The sequence below is a fragment of the Drosophila elegans genome, unplaced genomic scaffold, assembly GCF_018152505.1.
Source record: "Drosophila elegans isolate 14027-0461.03 unplaced genomic scaffold, ASM1815250v1 contig_684, whole genome shotgun sequence".
Taxonomy (NCBI): Eukaryota; Metazoa; Arthropoda; class Insecta; order Diptera; family Drosophilidae; genus Drosophila; species Drosophila elegans.
Window position 1 is genome coordinate 1,317,248 of NW_024546041.1, and position 19,762 is coordinate 1,337,009.

Below are 19,762 nucleotides of genomic sequence, written 5' to 3' on the forward strand. Positions count from 1 at the left end.
CATAGACCTCCAGGGTCTGAATTTAATATGTATTTAGTACACAAAAAATCCACAGCTAAGATTGTGTTTAAGGAGCACGAATTATTCGGAGCTATTAAATTCTTTATCTATTACAGAAATGTACCTCTTTCTAAGGCTTGTGCATCTTATAGTTCTCCGTGGTTTCTAGACTTTTTCAACTATTTAAACTGGCCGGCTCACAGTCTGATTTTGCTAAATACTCGATAGTCAAGTCAGACTACTTGCAACTAAATTTTATAATAAATGCCTAGCACACTTTTAAAGTAATCCGAAATTATTTTTCTCTTTTGTTAACACAAAAGTCAAGTTCCACAGATTCCTCACTCTCTATTTCATGATATGTTGCTGACTCGGATGAATTTGATAGGATTAGATAGACGTTTGAGATAGTGCAGGATACACTGGAAGTGGTGTAATGGTTCAAAGCAGATAAATTTGGGCGGCCGGCGCGATTGAGCATATTGGCTTTATACCTATGTTGGATAATGCAATTGATATTCACTTAATACGATAAAAAGTCTGTAAAATAAGTTGTTAACAACCTCTCGATTGCGCAGGGTGCATAGCTCAGGGCGAGGGGCAAACACGGCACAGCTTAGAACTTGATTATTGTTGATAAATTTGAATTAAAATAGACTTAGTGTGCAAGAAAAACGCACGAACTGCGAAAAAGTTTATATCGGATCACTAGCGGGCACACTACCTTTCTCAACGACTATTAGGAGCAAACTGGGGTGAGCTTGAAAATGTACAATAATTTTTTGATTTTGCCATGCACTTCTTTTAATTTATGATTTTTCTTTTCACCAGTCTTAAATATCTATAAGAATATTGAACTATAATTTTTGGGCGCATCAAGTATCTTATTAAGGAATCAATAAAATAACAATCATGAAAAAATAAGAATATTTTTAGTACTTACTATGCCACTAAAGTGTTCTAATACTTCTTTTTCTTCTTTACTTCTCGATATCAATCCAGAGGTTCTCTGTTGATTTGGATTAACGTTTATAGTATAAATATCTAAAGCCTCCATCGCATAATGGACCAAGTCAATATATGAGTGTAAAATGTCAGGACTAAACAGCTTTTCGTGATTAGGAAGGCCCGTATCAGAAATCTGAAACTTTTTAAGAATTTATAAATAATGTTAAGGCTTTAAATTAAAAAAAAAAAAAAAACATACCTTAGAGTTGAAAAAACCCCATGTAATTGTTTTAACTCCACCAACAAGAGTTTTAACTAAGCTTCGAAATTCAGCTACATTTACGGAATTAACCCACTGTATTCCAGTTCCGGACGATTTTGCTGGTTCATTAGATATTTGGTCCTAGAAGAATACATTTTGGTTTACAGTTATACAAATAATTTTGCCATAATACATACCTCCTTTAGATCTGGCACATTTATAAGCGACAATGAAGCGGGGCTTGAAGAATTTGTCGAAGGTCCACAAAAAGATTGTCCTTTGCTTAAATGTCAAAAAAAAACAAAGAATTCAATATTCAATTTACAAGAAAACTCAACGATTTAATTGCTAACTAAGAAAGCTTGGAATTGTTTTGATTGCCACCTCATTTCTCTTATTTAATACCAAAATCAACAGTTAGATTAAATTAAGCAGGAGGTCAGGACAAACCAGCGTTGCTATTTACTCCACCGCCGATTTCGAATTTTAACATATAAAATGCCTGATATCGAATTTTGTGATTCGACTAAACAAATATAATTTTTGAATCGTCCTCCTTAGTCCCGCTTAAACAAAGAATTTCAGCTTTTGGTCTACACAGGCAGCTTCACTTGGCCATTGTCAACAGAATGCACCCAGATCAAAAATTCCCCCGCCGAAAACTGGAACATTCTGAAGGGACCAAACAACCAAGCCATTTTAAATGACCCTTCCCTAAGGCCATCTCGGCAGAGCAGCAACAGCACCGCGGTTTATTTCAAATCGGAAAACGTAATTGTATCGCCTTGAAACAGATACAGAGATCAACCAAGATTTGTATTGAACTATTTTCGGTGCTGTATACAAGGTTTCAGGTCAGTGACGAGCGTGCAAGCTCGTTTCAGTTACAGTAAAGTGGATCTTGTTTGCATATATATTTCAAATCATCCTAAATGCTTTAACAATAATATTCCACAATTGTACTATCTAAGCCGCATGGCTGTTATTTGAAATCTCCCAGCCATTATAAATACAAATAGAATAGAAATTCTACAGAAAAACTTTTTGAAATCCGCTCTCTTGCACCCTTTTTTGTTGAGTTACGCAAGACCAATTGCTCTCAAACCGAGCCGCTTTATAGAGCCTTCAAACGTACATGTGATAAAAAAAACTGTCAAGTAAATCCGATCTCAAACATAGGTGGATCGATTATTTTTTTTTTAATTTTAGTGCGTAAGAATAATATTCTATATATAAGTACCCAATTCAGGACTGAGCCGCTGGCGAAATATATTTTGCAAATGGGACGGCGAGTGACTCCCTTCATCGTTTTTAAATCGAGAAACTCTGACTCATCCATATGCTCCAGCAGAAGTGTTTAACATTCGGCCAAAAAGCCTCTGCTGAGGTGGAGTGTTGCTATCGTGGATGGTTATTAGTTGTCCATGCGTGATGTTGGCTTGCGGCGTCAAGCATTTGCTGCGGAGTTGCAACGTGTGATATAGTCCCTCCGGGAGTCTGATTGTGAGGTTTCCGAGCCCGGTTCTAGAAGCACTTTTAAGGAATATTCTAGCCTAAAGTGTGATTGGGTCCTACTGCTAAAATTAGTAATATTTCTAAGCTATTTGAGCGTACAAACATTCGCTTATTCTACAAAGGTACACAAGCAACTGTCAACATGGCCGTCAACCACGACAAGCCTGGCAGTGTTCAGCAACTATTGCATTCAAGCTTTTAATAAGCATTGCCAAGTTGATACCATATACACGGATTTCGCTAAATCTTTCGATTAAGTTTGCCACGGTGCCTTGTTGGCAAAATTTTCTCAGTTGAGCATACACTCAGCAATATTAAACTGGATAAGATCATACCTAAACCATCGTAGCTAAAAAGTGAACACTTATGGAACATTTTCGGAACCATAATTGGCAAGATCTGGCCTTCCGCAGGATAGTGATGTAGGACCACTGCTTTTCATAATTTTTATAAATAATGTGCCGTTCAAAATTTTTTCAGTGTCTCCTCTATGCAGATGACTTAAAAATTTTCAAAGAAGTCGAAACTCCAGCAGACTCACTATCACTGAAGTTAGACTTATATTCCTTGAGTTCATGGAAAAATTTCTTCCGCTAAACATGATTACATGCTTGTATGTTAGCTACAGTTAATGCGTATACAATCTTATAACCACATACAGTATTGCTGGTCAGCCCTTAAATGTTCAACAAGAATCCCTAGATCTGGGTGTAATGTTTTATTCCATATTTAATTCCTCAGCGCACTTTGACTATATCATGCATAAAGTGTACGCTATGTTTGGGTTTGTAAAGCGGAACTCAGCGCTTTTCATGCATCCCTATACGAGGTTAGCGCTCTACTCAACATTTTGAGCGCTCTTAAATAGAGTACACGGCTTTTATCTAGAATCCCTCAGCCAATATCCATATAAATAGAATAGAAAGGCTACAGAAAAACTTTCTAAAATTCGCTCTCTCACCCTTAAGTTGTCACACTTGCCAGTAGCAGAAGAATTGTCTCCATCTGTTTCATCGCCGACCTGGTGGGTGAAATCATTGACTGTCAAGAACTTCTGTCAAAAGTAGGCTTTAATGCTCCTGCTTGGAACCTCCGAGAATTGGCTCCCTTAATTGTTGAGTTACGCAGGATTAATTACTCCCAAAACGAGCCACTTTATAGAGTCTAGTGTGAGTGCAATAAACTTCGCACTTTATTATTGTTAAAGCAAGTCTGATCTCAAACATAAATTGGTCGATTATTTTTTTCAATGTTAGTGCGTAAGCATAATCTTAACAATACAGGAACCAAACTTCGGCAAGCTGAAGTTGCAAAAATTGCAGCTATTGCAAAAATTAAATATTCTTGAAAACATTAAAATTATGATAGACTTGCGTGTATGTTTACATTGAAGCTATTAAAAGCTTATTTGATAGTTCCTATGACAGCTATATGATATCGTTTTCCGATTTTAATAAAATTAAAAGCGTTATTCTGAAATGTCAAACTATAAATTAATCATAAAGAATTTCTAAAAAAAATTACAAAATGAGAAAGTTAAATTAAAAAAAAATTTTATTTAATATTTTTATTGTTCCCATGGGAGCTTTAGATTATGGTGATCCGATTTTGATGAAATTTAAACCGTAATTCTGAAATATATAACCATTACAATGCCTCGGAGAACTAATAAAAAAATTAAAAAACACCAAAGTTATAATTTTTTTTATTTATTTTTCCGATTGTTCCTATGGGAGCTATATGCTAGTCGTCCGATTTTGATGAAATTTAAACCGTAATTCTGAAATATTTAACTAGTAATGGTTATCTAGAAAAACTAAAAAAAAATTAAAAAACACCAAATTTAATTTTTTTTGTCCGATTGTTCCTATGGTAGTTGTATGCTATAGTCGTCCGATCCGGCTCGATCCGACTTATATACTACCAATATAAAAACAACTTTTGGGAAAGTTTCATGCAGATATCTTTATAACTGAGAGACTAGTTTGCGTAGAAACGGACGGACAGACGGACATGGCTAGATCGACTCTCCTAGTGATGCTGATCAAGAATATATATACTTTACAGGGTCGGAGATGTCTCCTTCACTGCGTTGCAAACTTCTGACTGAAATTATAATACCCTCTGCAAGGGTATAAATATAGAAGTAGCCACTTAAGGAGTGAATACCGTTGGCGAAATAAATAAATAAGAGCTATAAACATAAGACAAAGGTATTAGTGGAGAGTTCAACATGAACTGCTTTGGTAGCAAGCAGACAAATACGGCCATATAATTTTTGTATGGAACTTTTCCACGAATCCGAATCCATTTTACGCAATTCTAATGAATTATTCGCTGAGTTGGACAGAATTTTCCTTTGACCAGGTGTCGTCATTGAATTGTTGTTTGAAGATCTGTTGCTGCTCATTTTTGCAGTACGAAATCCGGTAGATTCTCCTTACTCGGAACAACTCACCGTTAAATGTTCGCGGACATTCAATCGTTGACATCCGATTGACTACAAAACACTTAAGCTGGGATGTGTGCATTGTAAGCCAGTGCATGACAATTGTTGAATCTGACCAAAATGTTACCTTCTTGGCTATGATAAGCTTAATTTTATTTCATGTTTCGCAAAGAAGCAAGTCTTGGCAGTTAGATAGTCTGAATAGGTGCACCCATACGCAAGCTCTGAGGCGTCTGCGCGTATCTCGCACTCCAGAAATAGATGATTCTTGGAAACAGAATGTGGCTTAACATGTGTAAATCCGGTTCGATTGGCTGCCAGCTTTCCGCGTAGGCAGTGGCTCTTTCCACTCAAGATTAGTCCTCCAAAGTACTTGTACAAAAATGTTTTACCTAATAATGATTGGAGTCCGAGGAGGTCAAACTTGCAATAATGGAAATAATTCCCCCTTGGAGGTCGCTTCGGATTTCGAAAGTTCAAAGAAGAAGCAAAATATATCCGTTTGAGGCTTTCGTGACATTTCCAAGGCCGTTGTCACTTCTTTGCCATTCATTTTGAATTATTATTCTTTTAGATATTTACTCTCACCGCTAAAATTTCGCTTGAACAGCTCCAAATCTGCTGTTGTTGGAGAGACAGATTCTAAGTCGTTTTTGCTGAGGCCTCGAAGACAATACGCAACTTACAGGGTTGCCCATATTCGACGGACCCATGTTTTTTTTTTTAAAATCAAAGAAAAAAATAAAAATTTGGCGGTTGGCAATCTTAATCATTTAATTTGTCTACTTGGAACATTTGTTTACATCAATTTTTGAATATGATATCTTTCAAATGGCCGCCTCTGGCGTTGATGGCGTATTGTGCCCTTTTTGCAGCATTTTCCATCGTTTTCGCCAACATTTCGGCCGGAATAGCGGCTATTTCTTCACGAATGTTGTCCTTGAGCTCTGCTAGGGCCCTTGGCTTGTTAACGTAAACCTTAGACTTCAAATATCCCCACAAGAAGAAGTCAGGCGGCGTCAAATCGGGCGAACGCGGTGGCTTTTTTTTGCTTATTTACGGTCCCATTCAATGTGAAATGGGCTTCATCGGACATGATAGTTTTTTTCCAAAATTGATCGTCATCTTCGGCCATTTCGATGACTCTCGCGTGGCGTGTATTGTTCCATGGTAAAAATCTGCTTGGACTGACGCTTCAAACGCGGTATGTCATTAAGCGATCTGGCATCTCTGTCAAAAGTTATGGCGTCGTCAGATGGGTCCGTCGAATATGGGCAACCCTGTATTTGTCCAACATTGTGGTTGATTATGCAAGATGCAAGTTGAATGCGGCCAAGTTCTATGCATAAAATCGGTGTACATTTTCTTGTTGTACGATAAGCGTTCTAATCGGCGCTCATGCTGAAGGAAACGTCGTCTGGCGATTTCCAAAGAAATTCCGAAACTAATTCGAGATTGCTCAAATGGCAAACGGACCTGACCGGAGTCAAGAATAGCAACGTGCCTAAAGAAATGTTGAAAACACTCTTGCACTCATTGAAGAGTCCATTTATCAGCTGATAGCCGGGACCGGATGGTTGTTTCTAAAGAAAACTTAAAATGGTGAACGGACGTTTATAATCCAGTGAAGGCTATTAGCTTTTGGTTTTAGATGTGTTTTCTTTGCTTCGATGTGTCTCCGCCAAGTAAGTCGCCTGTCAATGGGGAACATGTTTGTCTGTTGAGAGTGAACGTTATATGTTTGCACTTTTGCTCATTTATTTATATACGCCAGTCTGAAAACCACAGCTCCAATACCACGAGGTGATTAACTAGAACAGCTTTTGCTTGAATTGTGCATCCGGACCGAATGTAGATGTTGCTAGACGCTTGTTCGAGGAAATATCCGATATGTATATGACAAACACAATTGGACCAAGGGCGCTACCTTGAGGTACTCCAGCTTTCAAAACGATGAAGACAGATATTGTATCGTTGCACCTCATTGAGAAGACTATTGTAGGTACGTACGTAGGCAAGATCGTTTTAATTTTATACATTAGACTACCAGGACAGACTGTAGTATTCCCGATAGTCAAATGCTGTTCATATTTCTGATATTATTCTTTTGACTTGCTCTATGCTTCCATGACTTTTTCGAAAGCCAAATTATTTTGCCGGGATAACATTGTGCCGGGATTATGCTCGTCAAAAGACCTTTTTTGAATAGTTTTGAGAGCCACGAGAGTAAACTAATTGGTCTGTACGAAGCTGATTGTGTATGATCTTTGCCAGGCATCGCACATTGGTCGATCTTGTATGGGATCCGCGGTTATAAATACTTTTAGAGGGGCAACCGCTTTGAAACTTTTACCAAAAATCTAGAAAAAGTGAAAATTGGCACTCCTAAGGAAATAATAAACTATTATTTTAAAGAAAAGAATATAAACACAAAACATAATACAAAAATAATAACAAACGACAATACAAACCAATAAACGGCAACAAACTACAACAAACAGAAGCACGTTTTTTTTTTTTTTAAATTAAGGTTTTCGTATAATTGCAAGCCGTTCGGCAACTTTCGACACTTAAATTAAACATTCTTATATTCTTAAAATGCTTAAGAATATTATACAAAAAGATTTGTTTGTGCCAAAGAATGCAATCACAACTAAAACTCTAATCAAACACAGAAAAGACAAAGCTTACAATTATTTACTAAATACAATATTGATTTACACAAAACACAACACATACTACATATACTTTTTTTGTAAAACGGAAGTTAACCTTTATTTATAATATTAAGCACTTTCATTGCACTAAAACTTGTTTTTAAAAAGCTTAAAACATTTTTAAATACCCAATGCATATTATGCCCTCTCTTTCGATGCTGTTCTTGAAGAGGACAGATAGAGCAAAACAAAAAGATGAATAAATTCAAATAGCTAGACCAATTACAAATAAGAATTGGTACATTTAAAACCAAAATTTTGACTTTGATTTTACTTATGGCCTATGGAACCGGCCACTGTGCATCGTCATCATTATGATTACGGATTATTCAACTTTTTTGGGAAGTTGTCAAGTCTAATGATCCCGTTGAACAATTTACAACTGGCTTAAACTGCACAGTTTGGGAGGTTAATTAGCATTTTTGGAGTAATCAAGAGTAATCAAACGAATTTGTGGATCGAGGTTGGTGATCTACTGGTTTGCCATGCACGTCTCAAACGTCCTTTTTCCAAATATAGCTGTTTAAATTGAAGATTATTTTTGTATCGGCTGGTCTGCATATCTTTCTCTTGTGGTGTAGAAATATTGGCTGCTGCGACTAGTACAGATTCCAGTGCGCCGGCACAGCAATCGATGTCGTCCTTGATGTCGAGCTGCGGGGCTAGTTCAAAATGGGAACTTACTTATTTTTTGTATTTAAGCCAGTTGGATCTGTGCGACGTGGGGGTAGTCGATTATTTTCGGGCTTTGGAGAAGAGTCAGTAATAGAGCTAGCAAATAACAGTTGACCGTTTTTCAATCACCAAAAAAAAGTCTCAGTTTAGAACCCTTTGACCAAAGTGTCAGAACTGAACCGTCCACATAGCTCAGTGAGTCTAACGGTCTTTTCTCAAGAAACAACCAATTTTATCGTTTCGGTTTTGTTTAGGTGGTTTCCTGACCGTTTGACAAGATCAAAATAAGAAAAAAGGTGTTTTTAGTTTTTCATCCTTGTTTCCTTCTAATTATTTGATGTGCATGCCCAAGTGTGGCTGTAAGCAACATTTATATCCCTGATAAGCAGAGGGTGGTAAGATATATATTAACTGCTGAAAAATGCACTGTTTTCTGCATACTTGGATAGAGTAGAGATAATCTCCTAAGCCGAAGAAACCTATTTTTCAATACTGCTTAACATTTATTTGAATGTCCACAACTTCAATCTGATGAATGCTCCTTATTTCTTGATGCGAACAATTTACAGTTATTTGCCGACATGAAGCACATTTTTTTCTATACAAGTAGAAATTCCGGTGGTCTTAGAAAAACCTACGTAACAAAAATTCAAAAAAAATTGTAACCTCCGTATTTATTTTTAATTTTTAGAAAACGGGATGATAAGGGAAGGGAAAGACCCTATGAGCTGACTATTTTATTGATTGTTCATCTACTGATTCGCAATATGTAAGCGTTTAATCCAAGCACTCTGTATAAGTTCTCAATAAAACAAGAAAGGAAGCAAACTTCGGCAAGCCGTAGTTCATATACCCTTGCAGTAATTGCAAAAATTAAATATTCTTGAAAACATTACAATTATGATTGACTTGCGTGTATGTTTGCATTGAAGCTATTTGAAGCTTATTTGATAGTTTCTATGGCATCTATATGATATCGTTTTCCGATTATAATAAAATTAAAAGCGTAATTTTGAACTGTCAAATTATTAATTAATCATAAAGAATTTCTAAAAAAATTACATACATATAAAAGTTAAGTTTTTAAATTTTTTTTTTAATATTTTTTTTTTCCCATGGGAGCTTTAAGTTTTAGTCGTCCGATTTTGATGAAATTTAAACCGTAATTCTGAAATATTTAACAATTACTATATCTCGAAGAACTAAAAAAAAATTAAAAGAGAAAGGAAGCAAAATTCGGCAAACCGAAGTTCATATACCCTTGCAGCTATTGCAAAAATTAAATATTTTTGAAAACATTAAAATTAAGATTTACTTGCGTATATGTTTAAAAATATTGAAGCTACGATGATTTGCAGCTCAACTATTAGATAGTTATTTTATATTATTTTTTTATTATTTCCATGGGAGCTATATAATATAGCTATATAATAAAAAAAATTAAAAAACAGCAAAGTTATAATTTTTTTTGTATTTTTTTCCGATTGTTCCTATGGGAGCTATATGATATAGTCGTCCGATTTTGATGAAATTTAAATCGTAATTCTAAAATAGTTAACGATTACTATATGTCGAAAAACTAATAGAAAAATTGAAAAACGGAAAAGTTATAATTTTTTTTACATTTTTTTTCCGATTGTTCTTATGGGAGCTATATGATATAGTCGTCCGATTTTGATGAAATTTAAACCGTAATTCTGAAATAGTTAACGATTACTATATGTCGAAAAACTAATAGAAAAATTGAAAAACGTTTAAATAATCTATGTACATTTTCATGCTCTATTTGGAAATGGTATGGCCATACCTAAAAAGAAATAATAACAATTACCATCTATTTTAATACCCTTGCAGAGAGTATTATAATTTCACTCAGAAGTTTGCAACTCAGTGAAGGAGACGTTTCCGACCCTATAAAGTATATATATTCTTGATCAGCATCACTAGGAGAGTTGATCTAGCCATGTCCGTCTGTCCGTCCTTCTGTCCGTCCGTTTCTACGCAAACTAGTCCCCCAGTTTTAAAGCTATTTAAGTAATCTTAAAGTTCAGGCGATAGCGAAATAAATAAATGTTATTTAGGTAAAACTACCAGGAAGCGATCAATTTATGCAGATATATGTAACAATATTCAATTCTTAAAAAGCAAGGGTTCTAACGTGGGGTTGGAGTGCGCGGCAATTAGGAGATTCGATCTAGCCATGTCCGTGTGTCCGTCCGTTTCTACGCAAACTAGTCCCCCAGTTTTAAAGCTATTTGAGTATTCTTAAAGTTCAGGCGAAAGCGAAATAAATAAATGTTATACAGGTTGAAATTTGCGTGTTCAAATACCCAGTCGGAAGTTAGAGAACGCATTCCAATAAAAAAAGCTTCTTTCATGCATGCTTTGCAAGCGAAAAAGAATGTGAGAAGCTATAAAGAAGTATTGTTTATGCATTCTAAAGAGATTTTATGAAATCGTCCCTTCTACTATAATGCATAAAAAAGCCTTCTTTTGCAATGTAAACAAAAGCTGAAACCGAACGCTGCCGATCGTCCGATATTTTTGAGATCGTGTTTTTCACCGAAAACCTCGCTTACGAAAGAACGCAAAAAGAAGTCTTATTTCGGAATGGAAAAAAAAATGGGAAACTAATTTATAGCCATTGCCGCATTAGTGGACTTTTTAAATGTGCCTGATTCCATTGGCGCATTAGCATTTAGTAAATGCTACTCCGACATGTGAGTGGCACTAACAGCTGATCTGGGCTTGTATACTTTTGAGTTTTGGCAAATCCAAAAGAAAATAATTTAAATTATTGCACATGAGTGAGTTTAGTAGACTAAACTCTGTAATGCTCAGCAGGACATCCATATTGCGACCGATACATTTGCCAACTTGGACGACAAAGAAGAGAAGCTTGCAATGGAGACCACCACAGTTTCTAAAAAGGGCAAGGATACCCGTATATGTGAGAGTTATTTAATGCCAGAGATCCAGCAGTAATGCATTATGGTACTTCGAGCAGAATTTGCAGCGTGCGCTCTAGGTTTCAGTAATTTATATACAAAATAGATTTTAAATTCAAAAGACATCAAAAATTGCGCCAACCTTGCTTATAGAAAACAGCTGTTGTAGTGGTGGCACGAAGAAAATAACATCGGTATTTTCCGGTATTTTTTCTAAAAACGTTCGGGGCGAATGGTTTTTAATCGCATTTAAAAATCCCATTTATTTTAAATGCGGCATTTAGCCTTATGGGATTCCCTGTGTAAATAAATGCGCATTTGGCTAAATACGTTTTAATGCGGCAATGGAATCAGGCTATTAATCTATTTTTCTTAATGAACTTTTTATCTTTAAAAACAATATCTGAACGCTTTGTTATGTTGGTGGTATTTTATTAATTTGAATCAGTTTTCTATATATTTTAATTTTAGGTAATAATATATACACGATTACATGATTTCTTTTCAAAGCGAGATTTTGTTTTGAATTATTGTTTTACATTTGCCGGCGCTATAGTTTTCTCCGTCACTGTATTCACAAGGAGTAACCGAACAAAACGGTACTCTAAAAAGCAAACGACAAGAACAAAAGAGAAAATGCAAGAAAGCGCGAGGTCTTTTTCGTTTCTTTTGCATTTCTCGCCACTTGCATTTTGATTTCCAATTGGAATAGCTGGTGCCTCTGTGATCTGTGAAATTAATATATTCTTTGCGGTTTTAATTTTCAAGTAAGTATAGTGTTGATATAAACAAACTAAATAGGAGTTCCAATACTGTTAATAAAATAACATGAACCAAACAATGGATAAATTAAAACAATATGTGATGTGTACCTGTGCCAAAAAAATATTAAATTTATGAACACTTATTAACAGTCTTAAAAACAGTGTACGGTCAAAACAAATGTAAACAAATTGTTCATAAAACTGTGTGTGGAGTTTTAATTTAATTAATGCGTTTTAAATATTATTTTCGTTTAATTCCAGAAAAACAATTTCAAGACAAAAGGTAATATTTCATAAATTTAAATTTTTTTGTTTTGTGAACTCGTTTTGTTTATTTGTGTGCTGTCTTTTTTCTCTCTTACTTTTACTTCTTCCTAGGGTGGACTAACATTTACATACAAGTTGTGTTTTTAGGGTGGTCCTAAGAACACAAATTAAGTGAACAAAAATTTAAGAAAAATAAACATAAATTTAAAAAATTAGACATTACATAAATAAAAAATTTTATGATTTAATTGAAAAAAAATATTTTACAAAATAAACACAACTAACATAATTTAAAATGAGGGGAATGTCGCTGTCAAATATTCACCGTTTAACAAAAAAACAAAAGGAAGAGCTTCATCAATCGGCTGCTAGAGCTCTTACTTTTGATACAGAAAATAATTCTGGAAATGAATGCCCAAATTTATGTGAACCCGAATCGGATAAAAGTGCATCAAACTATTCTTTTGAGTATGATACCTATAAATCTCCGTGAAAAATTATTAGAATGGTACCATAATAATAATGTTACTAGAGTTCAACGCACTGATGCACTTTTAAAAATTTTTGAATTCGGAAAATCTAGATCTTCAGTAGGATATGGGAAATTGAGCTTAATTATGGCGGTACTAGGGACGGGGAAGGTCTTGCGTCCTACATTCATTTAAATTAAACATTATTCGGTAAGTGTTTTACAAACTTACAATCATATTTTAAAAAAATTACATATTTCCTTCTCATTATTATATTTTATATTATATTTTCTCATTATTACATCACAAAGGAGGGACGGCTACCACTTAACCGACCACATAAAAGACCTTTGACTGGCCTTCACTAGGACTAAGAACAAGACTTACAAGGCTAAAAGTATAGCAGAAAGGATGAGAAAAGAAAAAAACGACCTGGAGTAATTATAGTAATTATAATTAATTACCATAAATTTTAAATCAAACGTTTATAAAAAAAAAATTAAATAAATAAAAATTGGAATTGAAAAAAGAAACGGTTCCCAATAGTTTTTTTGGGAACGATAATATTTGCATTCTTCGGTAAGACTATTAGAAGGCATGTTTTGGAATCATACTAAATGTGTTCTTGTGGAAGGGATCAATATTCATTCTTTACATGTGTTGCGCAATGCTTGCTTTGGAAGCTATCCAGGAAGGTTCCCGAGGAACGTGTCTATGTTCATTCTAACAGTGCGCTGTAGAATGCTTAAAGAATGCTCGTAAAGTACAAATGGAAGGGAAACCCGAGCGTTTCCAAAGTTGAAACTACCTTACAATGGAACGCATTAAGATTCGTTCTTAGATCGGTCCTAAAAGAAGGCTTGCTTCTTGTCCCGTCTCGAACAAAAAGGAAAGGGAGCTTTCAGGTATCTGGAATGCGTTTTTCGCAAGCAAAGGAAGCGTAAAAGAACACATCCTGAAAGCGTGTTTTTTCCGACTGGGTAGACACACATCCCAATGTGCTCATTCTTTCTCGCCTGTTCGTTGTTCTTTTACTCTCTCGATATTCTCGCTCACTTTTTTTCTGGCGTTATGAGCGTGCGGTTCATAAAATCTAAGTGTGCATTTTTATTTGTTCATTGCGGTTTGTCTGGTTAATACTTAATTGTATTACTTATTTTTAACAAAAACCATAATTACTCTTTTAATTTTATTCGAATCGGGTAATGTTATCATATAGCTGACATAGCAAAGATCGAATATTTAATTTGAAATTCATCATAGCTTTAATGTATTAATGTATAATAAATATACGCATATAAACCGAATTTTAGATGTTCTAAAGAGTATTTAACTTTTTCAATAGCTGCAAGAGTATATAAACATTGGCTTGCCGAAGTTTGCTTCCTTTCTTGTTTTTTTTTTAAGTTTGAGTATAAATCTCTGGTTTTAGCAGAGTATTCAGAACCAATACCTTGAGATTTGGTCAAAATAGGTAAACTATATCTTAAATGTTGCAGGAACAAGATCGTTTTCTTGTAAAAAGTAATCTCATTTTATGTATTCAAAAGGGAAACGCGGGATAGTATTTTTCAGCGTTCAAAAAGTAACATAGAAAGATGTGGTACTAGTTTAAAATAGAGCTTTCTCTCGTAAAAATCAAAGCTTAGGTTCTAACATTTCAATAATATGTTTAAAAAGAAAGTACAAAAATAAAAAACAAATAAATTTTTACAAAGAGTCGGTGGAAAGATAACCGTAGGGACCAACTTGAGAGCCGAAGGCAAGAGGTAGCGTGAGTTTTTAACATTAATTTGTATGCGTTTCTTTTTTTTTATTTTTGTACAAATTGAAACAAAATCTTAAAATGTTGTCTGCAGTCCACTTAATCGATTTCTATTCCACTTTTCAGTCGAAAAAATATAACTCAAGGAGTAAGATTTATTTTATAAACTCAAGGAGTAAGTTATATTTTTTGATAAAAAATTTAGTTTAAGAAATGGGTGTGCCTCAACACTATAGTTGCCATATATCTTATTATTTGTGCAGCATATGAGATAAATTCTTGAAACTTTCCAAATCGTGTTTTGGTATGTGTTAACTTATCAAGGTAAGAAATCTTGCCGATCGGACGACCATATCCTGTAACTGCCATAAAAACGATAATTTTTTTTTTTTGCGTAATTTAAGGATTTTGCCTCATATAATGGTTTTCATTGTTTCGAGTCTTTTGACTGATTGAAACACGATCTCACATTTGATATAGAAATATAATGAAAGTCTAAGGAATAACACCTGTTAAACGTTTCAGTAATATGCAGGAAAATTTCTTGGGGATATATTAAAACAATCGATTAAATGTTGTGATATTTTTTTAAGCATAAGCATATATATATATATAAAGAGAAGGCAAACTATGTATGCCTTTAATAGGGATAAGAATTTTTTGTTTCAAATTCCAATTGAATTCTTTCACCCATTATGTATTATAATCATGATGTATTATGTTCCGAAACCTGTGTTGTACTCACCATTTTTGAATAATTAATGGAAGCTGAATTTTGGCTATAGTTTCAAATTTTTTGACAAAAACCTTTAAAAGTTTTGAAAGAATAGCTCTAGATCTTTGAGGCTCTATTTCACTGTGGTGTCGTAAGCAATCAACCAGGTTTAACAAAAGCTTGCAAGACATGGTTTGTATACCCACAGCAAGTGTTTCATCATGAACGTTTTTTGAAAAAAGATTTACTGCTTTAATTAATACGTCTAAACTTAGGCTTTGGCGAACATGGTGAGCAAGATCTGCTAGTGTTGAGTATGCGAGAGGGCGAATCGAGTCCAATGTGATCCCTTTTCCAATAAGCAAGTCCTCATCAAATAGTTTATCAATTGATGGAATGAATTCTAAAAGAAAAAAAAAAAAAATATAGTTTCAGTTGAGTAAAAGGTTTTAATCAGGCGAAAGGAATTATTCATTAAAACTAATTTCAATCCAATTAAGATTAAAAATTAATAACTTAAAGATTTAAAGCTTTTTCCGACAGAATAATCCGTATAAAATCAATATGGGAGCTATATGATATAGCCGTCCGATCCGGCTAGTTCCGACTTAAATACTACCTTCAATAGAAAAAACACATTTGTAAATGTTTCATGCGTATAAACGATTTTAAATAAAAACAAGAAAGAAAGCAAATTTCGGCAAACCGAAGTTCATATACCCTTCCAGCTATTGCATGAATTAAATACTTTTGAAAACATTTAAATTATGATTTACTTGAGTATATGCTGAAAAACATTGAAGCTATGATGATTTGCAGTTCAATTATTTGATAGTTATTTTATATATTTTTATTATTTCTATGGGAGCTATATGATATAGACATCCGATTTTGATAAAATTTAAACCATACTCTGAAATAATTAAACATAGCTATATGTCGAAGAACTAAACAAAAAATTAAAAAACAGAAAAGTTATAATTTTTTTTCATTTATTTTTCCGATTGTTCCTATGGGAGCTATATGCTATAGTCGTCCGATTTTTATGAAATTTAAACCGTAAATCGGAAATATTTAACCATTACTAAACGTCGAAAAACTAACAAAAAAATTAAAAAACAGCAAAGTTATAATTTTTTTCATTTATTTTTCCGATTGTTCCTATGGGAGCTATCTGTTATAGTCGCCCGATCCGGCTCGTTCCGACTTATATACTACCTGCAATAGAAAGACAACTTTTGGGAAAGTTTCATGCAGATAGCTTTAAAACTGAGAGACTAGTTTGCATATAAACGGACGGACAGACGAACGGACAGACGGACATGGCTAGATCGACTCGCCTAGTGATGCTGATCAAGAATATATATACTTTATAGGGTCGGAGATGTATCCTTCACTGCGTTGCAAACTTCTGACTTAAATTATAACACCCTCTGCAAGGGTATAATTAGCATGCAGAAAGATAACTATTTTTCCAGTCGCTCATAGTGAGAGAATGCTGCAGATAACAGACAACATTATAGCGGAATGCGGCGGAGAAATTAACGCCATTAAAAACTGCTCCGTGTCACCGGGAGCCACATTCTGCCGTTTGGCAGAGAGTTCATGCGCCAAAGAACTGCATGCTGGTGGGAAGGCGCATTGCCGAACACGACAGAGCGACCTGCACCCAATCACATACGTGGACCAAGGGATCGTAATCATCAACGACAGGTCTGCCAATGTTCGAGTGGACAATGGGACAGAAGTCTGGATACATGGCACTCACCTTATCACCTTCGATAAACAGGCCATGATAAAAGAAACCCTCTTCATCAATCACGCTAACGCCCAGAAGAGAACTCCAGGGGCAGCCAGTTCCCCCCTGTTGAACATCACTGCCAACCAAGATGTTCTCAGCCTCCCGTACATTCACCGCTTGAGTGAACGAGACTTGGAGTTTATCAAGGAGTTCCGAGACGAAATTGACGACAACCAAATGTATCTCGCAGCAATTATTGTAGGAACAATATGCTGTGCGCTCATCTGCATTGGTCTTATTTACCAGCGACTTAGTAGGGCAAAAAGATCTGCCATCCAAATAAAAGAAGTGATTGCAGATTTAGGATCGACCGGGGGCGGCCTTAACTTAAAAGGGGGAGTAGTTTACTGTGGCCAGCAAAACCAAAGTTGTTGACCACATCATCCTAATTCAGCATTGGGACACCTTCGGCCAGCCGGCCATCAATCAACAGCGGACATACCGTTCGCCTGAGAGGAAGAAAAATAAGTTCCTGATATCGACGGCGACTCATCACCCACCGGATCAACAACAAAACTAACTTATGTTTCAAAACATTGAAGCTATGATGGTTTAAAAATAATATACGGAAAAACACAGCGCACTGAAGAATTTTATAGAAAATTTATAATAATTTATATTGATACCGAAACTGGTCGAACCTTAAAAGTCCTGATATACGAAATATTTCAATGCTTATTAGTAGACATTACATAAAAGCACTTCAATTTATACTAAATTACTTTCGGACGGTATCCAATTTAATTATTATAACCGGGTCCACGATTGAGTTTTGCTATTTTCTGGGCAGTTAGTGAGTTTCAGTAAAAAAGACTACTAATTAAACAGTTTTCTTCTCCTTACCAAACGAAAGCCGCATGTATTGTTTGCGATGTGCTGAGCAAATAATTTAGTCAATTGCAGAATTGCCGCATTTGGAGTTCCGAAACCTTTACAACGACTTACTGTTTGGTGCGGTATTTGACCACATTTGCCGCCATTTTTGCCTCGATTTTTTTTCGAAAATGAGTCAGGAAACAGAAAATCGAATAAACAGCCGAAAAGGCGCGCACAATTTTTTGTGGGGTCAGGGATAAGTGCGAAAATTGTTTGTGTATAGCCCCCCAGCAAACTTATCTAGCTTAAAAAAAAAATGCTCATTGTGCAAAGGCGTGAGAACCCCTGCTTTGAAGATTGGAGAATGTCATCGTATTGGGTTTCAACTTTTGTACTGTCAGTAAAATGGTATACAACTCAAATAAACTTACTTTGACGCAAGTCTGTGGCAAATATATGACGGGCTGCAATTAGTAGCTCTTTTCTGAGATGAGCGGCTTCCTTCGGACAATTTCTCATTAGATTGAGCATACCGCTGGTTACAGATAATGAGCTAGCAATCACCACTTCCTAAAATATAAAGATAAGAAAATTTATTAAAATTTAGAAAAAAAAATTCTGCAAGTAGAGGAAAATATTTTAAAATTTTAGTATACAGCCTTATATAGAAATAGCGCGGCCATTTAATTTTTTGTTCATTTCCACGAATCTTTTTTGAAAATGGCTGAAAAGAGTTCAACACCTTTTAAGATTTGCATTATTTTAAAAAGCTACCAAGAAGGTTTTAATGTTGTTCTTATGTAAGTTGGAATTACCTTAATGTCAACGCAATAAAAAACGTTATAATTGTACTACAACGATTTCTTTTTTAAGTATGACTTTTGATATTCGATTGTGCTAAAGTGTTTTTTTGTGAAACGACCAATTCTAGGTGATGATTTTTTTCAGCTATCTATATTATTACTTTTTAAAATTTAATTACATATTATTACATAAAATTTAAAGAATGTAAGAAAAATTTTTCAAAGAAAAATAATGAAAAACAAGAAAGAAAGCAAACTTCGGCAAGCCGAAGTTCATATACCCTTGCAGCTATTGCAGGAATTAAACATTTTTGAAAACATTAAAATAATGATTTACTTGCGTATATGTTTAAAAACATTGAAGCTATGATGATTTGCAGCTTAATTATTTGATAGTTATTTTAAATATTTTTAATATTTCTATGGGAGCTATATGATATAGTCGTCCGATTTTTATGAAATTTAAACCGTAAATCGGAAATATTTAACCATTACTAAATGTCGAAGAACTAAACAAAAAATTGAAAAACAGCAAAGTTATAATTTTTTTTCATTTATTTTTCCGATTGTTCCTATAGGAGCTATATGCTAGAGTCGTCCGATTTTGATGAAATTTAAACCGTAAATCGAAAATATTAAACCATTACTAAATGTCGAAGAACTAAACAAAAAATTGAAAAACAGCAAAGTTATAATTTTTTTTCATTTATTTTTCCGATTGTTCCTATGGGAGCTATATGCTATAGTCGTCAGATCCGGCTCGTTCCGACTGTAGTATATAAGTTTCATATAGCCATGTCCGTTGTCCGTCCTATCTGTATCTATGAAACTTTCCCATAGGAACAAT

General features: G+C 34.6%; 1 protein-coding gene across 6 annotated transcripts in view; it reads right to left on the bottom strand.

The window, feature by feature from the left end:
- LOC108134646 (transcription-associated protein 1) overlaps positions 1–18,689 on the bottom strand; it is a 325,375-nt gene extending 306,686 nt beyond the window's left edge. For 4 of the 6 annotated variants that reach the window (XM_041710012.1, XM_041710013.1, XM_041710014.1 and 1 more), the window contains exons 1-5: positions 18,544–18,685; positions 15,526–15,898; positions 1,408–1,492; positions 1,208–1,351; positions 944–1,147 (exon numbers count right to left, since the gene is read on the bottom strand). In XM_041710012.1, coding sequence (XP_041565946.1) covers positions 944–1,147; positions 1,208–1,351; positions 1,408–1,492; positions 15,526–15,898; positions 18,544–18,643 — 906 coding nt within the window. In that variant the 5' untranslated portion in view covers positions 18,644–18,685. Of the gene's footprint in view, positions 1–943; positions 1,148–1,207; positions 1,352–1,407; positions 1,493–15,525; positions 15,899–18,543 lie in introns of all 6 variants that reach the window. The other 2 variants (XM_041710011.1, XM_041710010.1) reach the window with 2 other exon arrangements.
- Between the last annotated feature and the right edge of the window lie 1,073 nt (positions 18,690–19,762).